Source organism: Panthera pardus, unplaced genomic scaffold (assembly GCF_024362965.1).
Source record: "Panthera pardus isolate Hobbes unplaced genomic scaffold, ASM2436296v1 HiC_scaffold_1, whole genome shotgun sequence".
NCBI lineage: Eukaryota > Metazoa > Chordata > Mammalia > Carnivora > Felidae > Panthera > Panthera pardus.
Window position 1 is genome coordinate 76,075,854 of NW_026526654.1, and position 12,481 is coordinate 76,088,334.

General features: G+C 36.3%; 1 protein-coding gene across 3 annotated transcripts in view; it reads left to right on the forward strand.

Moving 5' to 3' along the window:
• CCDC169 (coiled-coil domain containing 169) overlaps positions 1 to 12,481 on the forward strand; it is a 46,821-nt gene that overhangs the window by 9,849 nt on the left and 24,491 nt on the right. For 2 of the 3 annotated variants that reach the window (XM_019447766.1, XM_019447767.1), the window contains 2 exons: positions 639 to 749; positions 831 to 871. In XM_019447766.1, the coding sequence (XP_019303311.1) occupies positions 639 to 749; positions 831 to 871 (152 nt within the window). Of the gene's footprint in view, positions 1 to 638; positions 750 to 830; positions 872 to 12,481 lie in introns of those variants that run through there. The other variant, XM_019447768.2, reaches the window with a different exon arrangement.

Consider the following 12,481-nt stretch of genomic DNA (forward strand, 5'->3'; position numbering starts at 1 on the left):
GCTCAAGCTGAGCTTACAGCTCAGAGCCTGGAGCCTGCTTCAGATTCTGTGTCTCCCTCTCTCTCTGCCCCTTCCTTGCTCGCACGCTCTCTTTCTCAAAATTAAAGAAACAGTTAAAAAAATAAAAAATAAACAAAATGAAAACCCCCAAATCTTAAAAAAAATATTACCTGTCTTTATATTATATTAGAATTAAGTTGTTATATTGACTTAGATGTGTTGGTAGATTATAATATCTATGAATTGCAGTTCAGGTTTATAAGAAGGATGTAAAATATTTTTTTTAAGTAATTTAATCAGGGGCACCTGGGTGGCTCATTTGGTTAAGTGTCTGACTTCACCTCAGGTCATGATCTCATGGTTTGTGAGTTCAAGCCCCGCATCCAGCTGTGTGCTGACAGCTCAGAGCCTGGAGCCTGCTTCAGATTCTGTGTCTCCCCTCTCTCTGCCCCTCTCCTGCTCATGCTCTGTCTTTCTCTCTCAAAAATAAATTAAAACATTAAAAAAAAATTAGCCACTCTAGTTCGTCTATATTGCTACCAAAGTCAAGTACAGTAAGATTGAGCCAATTAATGGTGGTGTAATGAATAAATGAGAGGTGGCAAAGTGATCTTGATTTTCCCCTCTTTTTCACTCAGGTGGTGAATGGAAAGTTCGTTATGAGACACAACTTGAACTGAATGATCAATTAGAAAAGCAAATTGTTTCTCTAGAAGAGAAAATGAAAAAAATTTGTGGAAATCCTTCAGGTACAGAAGCAACTATATATATGTTTTTAAGTTGATTTAAAAGTGATAGAATATTAATTGTTCATATTTGCTTTGTTGTAGATAGATTGTCTTTTATCCGTGTCTATGAAAAAATGCCAGTGGTGAGTAAAAGCTGGTTAAATAAGAAGAATAATTGAAGGAAAGAAATTATGTACTTTTTTAAAAAATAGATCCTCCCAAACATTTAAAGACTGTATCAAGTGACAAATAAAGTATTTTGTTCATTGGAACGGTTCCTAGGAAGTAAGGAGTTCTGTAGCAAAATCTTCAACTTAATGTCCACCTTATAAAGCTGGGCAGGGTTGCAGGTACAACCAAAATGGAAGAAAAAGAATTTCAATAATCAGGCTGGGTGGAAACACAAGTGTGTTTATTCTGTAACCTAAAAGAGCCTATTAAACACAGAAATACAAATCTTTACCTACGTAAAAACATTTGCATTCCACTTCCTCTGGAATATACATATACACATGTATAGATATACACACATATATATTCACATTCACACACACACACACACACACTATATATATATATATATATATATATATATATATATATATAATCCAACAGAGAACCCACAAAATTACCCTATAACATGAAAGAAACCTCATTGAGCTTATCTACCTATTTTTTCTTTGGGCGGCCCTAATGACATCCTTTCCTCCTGATAAATTACTTAAATTCATATGTTTTATATTTTACAAAGAACATTTATTTGTTTTTCATTGATTTAAATGTTTATCCTTTAAAATGTAGAGAAGATCTGATGCATGACTTTTGCTGGGTCTAGAGCATGCTTGGAAATAGCCTTTTCTTTATAACTCATGCTGCATTTTTACTTAAGGAATATTCAGAAAAACATGGAAATATTATTAAAAATCAAGGGTACCTAATATGAAAATGAAAATATAATACTCACCTAAATTGGCAGGATTATAACTCCATGAGATAAAATTTAATATTATTCCTTTTAATACCTGTGACACTAAGCTTAAAATGACTAAGTGAGGGGCACCTGGGTGGCTTAGTCATTTGAGTGTCCAACTCTTGATTTCAGCTCAGGCCATGATCCCAGGGTCATGGGATCCAGCCCTGCATCAGGCTCCATGCTAAGTGTGGAGCCAGCGTAAGATTCTCTCTCTCTCTCTCTCTCTCTCTCTCTCTCTCTCTCTGTCTCTCTCTCTCTCTCCTCCTCCTCCACCTCCTCCTCCTCTGCCCCTCTCCCTCTGCCCCTCTCCCTCTGCCCCTCTCCCGCCGCCCTTTCTTCTATCTCTCAAAACAAAAACAAAAAAAATGACTAAGTGATTTGATCAAAATCACACAGTCTGGAAATGTGGAGGTCAATTCTCTTCCTCTAAAAAAAACTTATGCCCATTTGACTACACCATACTATGCCAACAGCCGTTCTATATCACTTACCAGAAGTAACATGTTTTTTAATAGTGGTACATAGAGCACTAAACTGACTGCTATATTCACAGAGGTCCTGGGGACCAGAGCATTTATGGAGATTGCTTTTTGAATAACCAGACCTTTAGTGAAAAATACAGAAAAATCTTGTATTTTTTAAAATAATGATTCAGGAAAGAAATAATCTAATTTGTACACCTCCGTTATTTTCAACCCAGAAATAGCTTTATTACTATGGCTTGGAAAGTCAGGAACATAACATTTTTTCCCCCTACCATAGAGTCATATCCCCATCTTGTGGTATTTAGAAATTGCTGCAAGGGCTATTTTAAGCCTTGTCTTTCTTAACTGTAGATAGAATTTTAATTCTACCTATAGAATATAGAATATAAAATATTCTGGCTCCCTGTTTCTTAATAACTTATCCTCAGTACTAGCTTAAGAAATTGGGTATCTCCAGCCTTATGGAGAGTGGCCACAGGAGCTGCTGTGCCATGGTGCAGTACTCTAGAGCAACCCAAGAAGCATTTGATTGGCTTTCTAACTGGTGCCTCAGACTCCATAACATACTCATGTTGACAAAAAATACATTTCTTTCCTTTGATGAGTTTGTGTTAATGTTGAAAAAAATATGGTCTTCTAAGAGGTTTAGCTCTGGAGACAGATAATTTTATTTCTTTTCAGTAAAGGACTGAAGACATTTTAGAAGAACCAAGAGTAGGGCCATGTACCAAGCAGAAAGGAAAGATAATGAAAGTGCAGCTCTTGAGGAGCTGGTTCTCTCTATTTTGGGGGCAGATACCCTGCATGCATGAGTATTTAGGTTTTCTTACACATGGAATCTGGGAGGAGTTTGTCTGAACAGCAGCAGATTAGGAATCTAGCCAAGGAGCTGGTGATAGAAGTAGCCAACTACTGAGCAAAAAGCATCGGGATCCAAGAATCTGATATCCAATGACAAAATCTTTTATTCAAGGTTAAAAGAGAATATATTAAGTCTTATTCTTTATATAAAAACACTATTTATGAAATTCAGATATATACTCTATGAAATGCAGACATTTTTGGTTTCCTATTAGGTTGATAATTGCAGAAAAGGGTTTAAATTGTTTTTTGGGCAGGGATAGAATATGAAATGAAACACTTTTTATAAATTTACTGATTCTTAATCTTTGTTGTAGATTGTTTAGTCTTTAGGAGTAACCTATACAGACATACGTAAGAAACTGATGTCAGTTTGAATACCAATTTTGACTAACTTCAAATTGCAAGTTTGTGTATGGGCAAAACAGGGGTGAATACTAATTTATGACCAGTATATATGTCATTTAAAAAAATGTTATCATTTAGAAAAAAATATATAAAATATTAAGTAAGTAATTTACAAACTGGGTCATAAAAGTGGACTTGATTTTAGTATTCTAGAAAAAGTATTCACTTAAGTGAGAATGAAGTTCTGGTCCTTGTTGTGATACAGAATGGTCAAGCCCTCAACCTTTTTGAAGATTATTTTTCTCACCCGCAGGTACTATATAGATTAGGTAATCTTTAAAGTGCCTTTCAGCAGTATAATTTGTTAGAATTTAATTTTAGCAAGATATTTCAGTAAAGGGTTACATTTGGTTGCGTGTAAAAGAAAGGCTTAAACCAGTAAGGTGTTTGGTTTTGTTTTCTCATGTAACAGGAAGTGTTAGAGGGATGCAGTTGGGGTTGGTATAATGGCTCCTCCAGACTCTTGACTCTCCACTCGGTCCTTTAATGAGTGGTTTTTGTCCAGCATGGTCACAAGATGGCTGCTTCACTTTCTCACCTGCTTTACCTTCTCTTTCAAAGAAAGAAGTAGATGAAGGGAAAAGGGCAAAGGTGAAGGCCAGTCAAGTCTGTTTTCTTTCAAAGTATTTTCCAACGTGCTGCATCCAACATCTCCCCTTACATCTCATTGGTTAGAACTGCATCATGTGGCCTCCTGTATCTTGAAGGAAGACTGAGAAATTTAGTGTTTTACTGAGCATGGTAGTAGGAAGAAGGGGAGAATGTGTATCAGTTATACAATTAGCTCTATGTGCCATACAAGATCATTTTCAATGAATACTATTCATTTTAAAGTAGTATGCATTCATTTAATATTATTCAGAAAATAAAAGACAAAGATAAGTATTAAGTCAAACATATCTACTGTTGGCCTCTTTTTTAAAAGTTTTGCATGCATGTATATTGATTAAAAATTACAGCCCGGGGCGCCTGGGTGGCTCAGTCGGTTAAGCGTCCACCTTCAGCTCAGGACATCATCTCATGGTTCTTGTGCTCAGGCCGGCGTTTGGCTCTGTGCTGACAGCTTGGAGCCTTGAGCCTGCTTTGGATTCTGTGTGTGTGTGTGTGTGTGTGTGTGTGTGTGTGTGTGTCTCTGCCCCTCCCCCATTTGTGCTTTGTCTCTCTCTCTCTCAAAAATAAACATTAAAAAAATAAAAATTACAACCCAGTAAATAAATGAACCCCAAAAAAGGAAAAAAATAAGGACATACTTTTTTTTTAGTAAAAGGTAAAAGATTTATTCGAAAAGAAACCAGAATATAAGGAAAGCATTTCTAAAATATATATTTTAGAATTTCAACCTTGTTTTGTGGATAATTTTGTATCCTGTAGTAGTCATGGACAATTAAACCAATGATTTTCTTATGTTATATTTTCTTCCTGTATATTTTTGAAAGCTACGTTATTTTCCATTGCATTGGATTATTAATATTCAATTCTTTTTCCCTATATTTGAATATGTTAGGTTATTTGTGGTTTTAATTTTGAATAGAATAAAACTCACAGAGGATAATCTGACAACCAATATATTCTAGTATTTGTAACTCTTTAGTTTTTGTCACTTTTTGATTTCAGTATTTTAATGAAAACAATCTATAGAGTCGAGGACCCTTTTGTTTCTCTCCCTGTCTCTCTCCCTTTGCTTCCTCTTTATAGGACAGTACTATCATGGATTTGGTATACATCATTCCAATTTATTTTTAAATACCTTTCTACAGATATTGTATCTAAAAATTCATATAAAAATATCATGTTGCACACATGCCTTTTTAAAATTCTGTCCATGTTAATACATAAGGATCTGATAAATTTTGTTTGCTACATAGTATTCCACTTTATATCTATATGTCTTCATTTGTTCCCCTATTTATGTACATTGTGGATTTTTCAAAATATCACTATGACAAACATTGCCACAGGGAACATGCTTAATACATGTCTTCTAGTGTAAAGTGTTCCTCTAGAGTTGGCTAACTTTTCTACAGAGGGCTAGATGATATTCTCAGCTTTGCAGGCCATATGATCTCTGTTTGCTGCTGCCGTTATAGTGTGAAAGGAGCTGTAGACAATAACTAAATGAATAGGTAGGGTTTTATTCTAACAAATCTTGACTTACAAAAGCAGGCTATGGCTGGACTTGGTCTTCAGGCTATAGTTTTCTGGCCCTTGCTTTAGGTCAGTGGTCCTCAAACTTTGGTAGGTAACAGAATCACATAGGAAACTTCATAAAAATACAAAGGCCAGCCCTATCCTTCAACCAGCTTGCCATTTCTGAGTTCTTTATTAACTCCAGATAATTCAGATATACACCAAAGTTTGAGAATCACTGCTCTAGCGTACATAGAGTGAAATTTTTAGATCATGATATATGCATATTTTCAAAGAATGATAGAATCCCTCTGAATCAATCTAAAGACATCTCAGGCCTACAGTTAGTTCAGTAGGTCTGGAATAAATACAAGAGGTGATGGGAGATACGACTGGAAATATAAGCAGGCCCTCGATAACACAGGATTTTGTATACGTGTGAACCTTTTTATATGTGATGGGAAGCTTTTGAAGTATTTAATATAGATTTTAAAAGCCTTTTACCCCCATGGAGAAAGGCTTTCCCAGGGTCAGTGAGATTTGAGGCAGGGAAACCAGTTAGGATACTTTTGTAGCAGTCCAGGTGAGGGAGGGTGAGTTGTTCAACTTGGGCAGTAGTATATGGGGATGGAGCCAATGTGACAGATTTAAGAGATATTTAGGAATGTGGATTTCATGAGTACTTGGATGCTGGGGTGAGACTGGGAGAGGACTGGAGGATGATTAAGGGCTCTCGCTTGAACAATGACTACAGTGAACCAACACTGTAGAAATCAGAACTAGGTGGAGTGTTAGGAATTGAGTTTAGTGTTGTGTATGTTACATATATGATAGTGGTCAGTAAACATCTGGACAGGACTTTAGACCATGGAAAGTTGTCTTTCCGTAAAGAGAGATCATGGAGTCATCAGTGTCATTTGAAGTCATGAAAGTATGAGATTGTTCAGAAAGAAATACATGGTCTGAAAAGTAGGATTGAGGATGGAATCTTAGGGAATACTAACACTTAAGGTTTTAGCTGAGGAGGCAATTCAGTGAAGATAACTGACAAGGAAAACTATGGAGAAAGGGAGAAGGGAGAGCTGGAAAAGGGTGGCATTACAGAAGTGAAGGGAGAAGAAGGTTTTAATGAATGTTTAGCAGAAGAATGTTCTCCACGAAATTTCAGGTGCAGGGTAGGACAAAGCACATGGTCCGAAGTTCCAGCACATTATTGATTCAAAGGGGAAAGAAGGTAAGCAAATGCTAATGACAAGATAGGATACTGACAGAAAATGAGTGTAGTGAAAAAGCAGGGGTGAGACAGTTGGAGTCAGTGTAACCCACTTTACCCAGAAACATGGCTTTTAGAATTAGACTGCCCTGATTCAAATTCAGACTATGGGACACTAAGGAAATTATTTCATTTCTCTGAGGCTTAATTGCCTCATCTGTAAAATGGAGTTAATTAAGCCCTCTTGCAAGTTTGTCATAAGTATTATTAGAGTTATATATAAAGCCAATAGCATAATACCTGACACCGTAAGCACTTCTCTCAATAAAGTGTTAGTTCCTTTCTTCCCTTCCCTTGATAACAGGAACTTTAGAGGGAACTCTAAGTTTCATTAGAACAAAGTCTGTTGTGAAATTAACCTTAGTACATTTCAAGAAAATAAGGGCAAGGGTAAGTTGTGCCATATGTTTTCACTTATTCAGCTGTGCTGTTACAGAGGTTGTGAATCTTCTGGTATCTTCCTAAAACTATAGTAGAATTCTATGGCTCCTTAGTACCTGTCCAGAAAGCAGGGGGCTCTTCAGGGATCTAAGAAAAAGCACAGAACTTTTACTTCTTTGGGGGTTGCTGAGTGGACATTTTCTAACCTCTTCTATTTGCATCCACCAGAAGAACCTAGTGCTTACCTAATGTTCCCTCCAAGAATTTCCTGGTGTATTGAGCAAAGATCTGTATCCATTCACTCACTAGCAGACTAGAATCTATCTTAAGCATTCCAAATGACTGAAAGTTAATGATAATTAGGCTGTGTTGTCTCTGATGAGCAATAGCTATTTTTCAGGTTCTGACTTGGCACTCTAGGCTTCCTCATTAATCTCCAGTTAGAATACAAAGCTGAGAATTCAGCTGTACTCTTTATCAGAACTTTATGGCTCCTGGTAGATAGCCCCATAGGTAGTTCCCCAGTAATGTTTTGAGTACAACAACAACAACAACAACAACAACAACAACAGATTTAGGGGATATGTGTCCCTCAGAGAAAGAGTTACAGGGTAGTCTCTCTTGGGAAAAGTTACTATAAAGTCTTTATCAAAAAGTTCTATCGTATCCCTGCGGTCAACTCTATTGCATGGTGGAAGTCCTGTTCCTTGATTCATTAGCAGTCATAAAATTGATGACCCCCTATCTTATAGTCTGTTTAGGCTGCTATAAAAGAATACCACAGACTGTGTGGCTTAAAAACAACAGAGATTTACTTCTCACAGTTCTGGAGGCTGGAAGTCCAGGATCAAGACACCAGCAAATATGGTGTTTGGTAACAGCAGTTTCTGGTTCAGAGATGGCTCCTTCTAGCTGTGTCCTCACATGGTGGGAAGGGGCTTGGGAGCTCTGTGGGGTCTCTTTTATAAGAGCATTATCCTGTTAATGAGAGCCCCACCCTCATGACCTGAGCATCTCCCAAAGTGCCATCATATGAGGCATTAGGATTTCAACACATGAATTGGGGGAGGTCACAGTCATTCAAACCATAGCACTTCTATTTCTCTCTGCTTCTTTTTCCCATCAGTGCATTCCCTTGTTTCTCAGTACATGCAGACAGCTTGGACCCTTACGGGAGACCTCTCACCAGAGCAAACACTCTGCCAGTCAGATGGATATAGCACAGAAGATCCTGCTCCTAAAGCCAACAAGGCTATGTGCTGATGGGAGACATGGAGGAGAAAGTATGGAAACAGAGAAATATTATTTAGGAAAATGTTGAGTTTCACATTAAATGTTCTCTGGAAGACTCTTGATTAATTTGTAGAATATCAAGTCATAGGAAATTAATTTGCTGAAATCTAAATCTTTGAATACATTCTTATGAAAATAACCTTAGTAACATTTTAAAGAATGTTCAATTAGTTAGAAACTAAAACTTATGAAAATGGTTTACATTTAGTATCATCATTGAAAATATATTCAGAAAAAGAATATGTTTAGGTCATAAGTTCATATGTATGGAAGATGCTACTAAAAGCAAATTTTTGATGACTTGGTAAATTTAGAATCCTAGGTGAATTGGCCTCTTTGCAAGTTAATCCTTTGGTCAGTTGACTTCTTGAAATGTTAATTTTTGGATATTTATCTAGTTTCCCTTCTGAAGTATGTTTCAGCTTTCCTTAGGACAAACCACAAAACCCCTCTCCTAGTCCTGCTTATTAACAGGAGAGGCTTGAAGGAAGAGATGGTTTTAAGTCTTACAAATTCCTTCAAACAGCTGGACTAGTCTCTTCATCATGTACTTGATCCTTCAAAGAAACAAGACTCTCCCTTCATATCATTCTCTATTTTGGTCTGTTTATGTTCCACATGCCGACTTCCAATGTCCTTAATCATCGTGCTACTCTTTTGTTCATCCTGATGCCCCATACCGTTTTCCTGAACGTGATTCCCTTTATTGTGTTTCAGATTCTTCTTTTAGTTACACTGCTTCATGGGGTCCTGGACAAACATACAGCCCAGTTTGGACCTTCCTGAGAGCTATTACCTCACTGAAGCATCCAGTCATGCTCCTACTGGGCTCATTCTGGTCATTTCCACATTCAGAACATTGTTAGAAATTCTGTTTTTAAAGCCATAAATACATATTTTAGAGCCTAATAACTGGGAATTGATAGTAATGAAGCAAAAGCACTACTGAAATCTCTAAATATATTTGTATTTAAAGTGATATATCAGCCATATAGTGAAAGGATTACTGAAGGGATCTTGGATTCTCAAGAATGTGATATAAACAAAGCAAGAGGTGGAGTTCCCACTAGGCATCTGGCTGGTGGTAGATCTGTAGAATCCATCTTAGACTGCTTCCTGATGTATTCTGTCCCAGATATCACCAAGTTTGTGCTCTCCCCAAAGATCATGTGTCAATTTGGAGACAGGTGTAGCCTCAAATCACAAAACAAGTTACACAAATTTTATATATAATCTAATAACAATGTTGTCCACAAGGGGGCACTTGGTACTTAAGCACACAGAAGGCTGCATCCACTCACTGCTGCAATTGCCTTCTTTGAAAAGTACTACATATCTAGGAGCTGTGATTTAATTGTATTCTCATATTTTTCTCTTGTAAGCATTCAATAGAGTTATTTTTTTTGTAGTTTTTATGTGTTCCTTAGTATAGTATAGCAACTACCATTGCTTAAAAAATAGGTGGCTAATAGAACTTCCTTTTGACTTGAGATAGAAGAAAGGGACTTAAAAAAAAACAAGTAAGTATATTTGATTTCAGGTATGTAAAAGTATGCTGAAGTTTCTTATTTTTACCCTGTTGTTTCAATGTACTATTAGAAAGTGACCTTTTCTCATTTCTGAGGAAATAGGTGAAAGATTAAGAACTCATTAGTATCAGAAACAAAACAGCTCTTCCATGATAAGAGAAGAATTAATTTTTGTATATGTGATTTATTTTTGGTTAATTTCCAGTGGAGTCTTCAATTTGGCTATAGCTTTAGTATGTCTTTGCAGGCTGTAGTTTTCTAGTATGTGACCATTCATTATATAATCAGATAAAAAGAGCTCCTTAGGAAGATCAAGAACGTTAAGTTATAGGTCTTCTAATAAATTATAAGTGCTGGGATGAGAGAGTATGCCTTTGATAAAATAATTTTTAAAAATAGTTCATTTTGGAGTCAAAATAAAGAAGCCAAATCTAGAATAAGCCTTAAAGTTATTGGAATATAATTTTATAATTTTAAAGGATTTCTGATGTGTATAATAATTTTATAAATGAATAATTACAAATAACTTGCTTTTAATGGTCCAGAGTATTTAATGCCTAATAGTTTTTACAAAATCCAGAATGTGTCCTTGTTTTCTCTCCAGAACGATTTTTTTAAATTAATTAATACTTTAAATTTATTTGTTTATTTATTTATTTATTTATTTATTTATTTATTATTTTTATTTTAGAGAGAGAGCAAGTGGAGCAGAGGGGCAGAGGGAGAGGGAGGGGCTTCTAATCAGGCTCCATGCTTAGCACAGAGCCCAACACGGGGCTCAATCCCACAACCCTGGGATTATGACCTGAGCTGAAATCAAGAGTCAGACATTCTACTGGTCATGCCACCTAGGCACTTCTAATTAGTACTTTTTTTAAAAAAATCAGTTTTAGGTTCTTAACAAAATTGGGAGGAAGGCACAGAGATTTTCCACATACTCCCTAACTCTACACATGCATAGCCTCCCCATTATCAACATTACTACTGGAATGATCCTACATTGACTCATCATAATCACCCAAAGTCCATAGTTTACCTTAGGGTTTACTCTTGGTTTTGTACATTCTATGGGTTTGGAAAATGTATAACAACATATATCCATCCTTGTAGTATCATACAGATTATATTCACTGCCCTAAAAATCCTTTGTGCTCCACTTATTTCTCCCCACTCTTAACTCCCAATCACTGGCAACCCCTGATCTTTTTATTGTCTTCATAGTTTGGCCTTTTCCAGAATGTCATATAGTTGGAATGATACAGTATCTAGTCTTCTCACATTGGCTTCTTTTACTTAGTAATATGCATTTAAGATTCCTCCATGTTTTTTCATGGCTTGAAAGCCCATTGGTTTTAATGCTGAATAATATTTCCTTGTCTGGATGTACCACAGTTCATATATCCATCCATCTACTGAAGGGCATGTTGGTTGCTTCCAAGTTTTGGCAGCTATGAATAAAGCTTCTGTAAACATCCATATGAAGGATTTTGTAGGGACATAAGTTTCAACTCCTTTGGGTAAATACCAAGAAGTGCAATCACTGGATCGTATGTTAAGAGTATGTTTAGTTTTATAAGAAACTGCCAGACTATCTGCTAAAGTGGCTGTGCTGTTTTGCATTCCCACCAGCAATATATGAGAGTTTCTGTTTCTCCACATCCTCATCAGCATTTGGTGTCTTCAGTGTTGTTGATTTTAGCCATACTAATTGATGAGTAGTGATATTTTGTTGTTTTAATTTGCATTTCCCTGATGCTGTATGACATGGAACATTTTTTCATATGCTTATTTTTCATCTGTGTATCTTCTTTGATGAAGTATTTAAGATCTTTTGCCCATTTTTTTTTAAAAAAAACGTTTATTTATTTTGAGAGAGAGTGAGAGAGAGTGGAGGAGGGACATAGAGAAGGAGAGAGAAAGAATCCTAGGCAGGCTCCACACTGTTAGCATGGAACCCAGTGTGGGGCTTTGAACCCACAAACCATGAGATCATGACCTGAGCCGAAACTAAGAGGCAGACACTTAACCGACTCAGCCGCTCAGGTGCCCCGTTTGCCCAGTTTTAAATCAGGTCGTTTGTTGTTGAGTTTTAAGAGTTCCTTGTGTATTTTAGATAACAGTTCATTAACAGATGTGTCTTTTGCAGTCTGTGACTTGTCTTAGAATTCTCTTGGCATTGTCTTTCACAGAGCACAAGTTTTCAATTTTAATGAAGACCAGCTTATTTATTATTTCTTTCATGAATAGTGTCTTTAGTGTTGTTTCTCAAAAGGTATCACCATACCTTTTCTCTAGGTCATCTAGGTTTTCTCCTATGTCATCTTCTAGGAGTTTTATAGTTTTGCATTTTACATTTAGGTCTGTGATCCACTTTGGGTTAACTTTTGTGAAGCATGTAAGATGTCTATATTCTTTTTTATTTT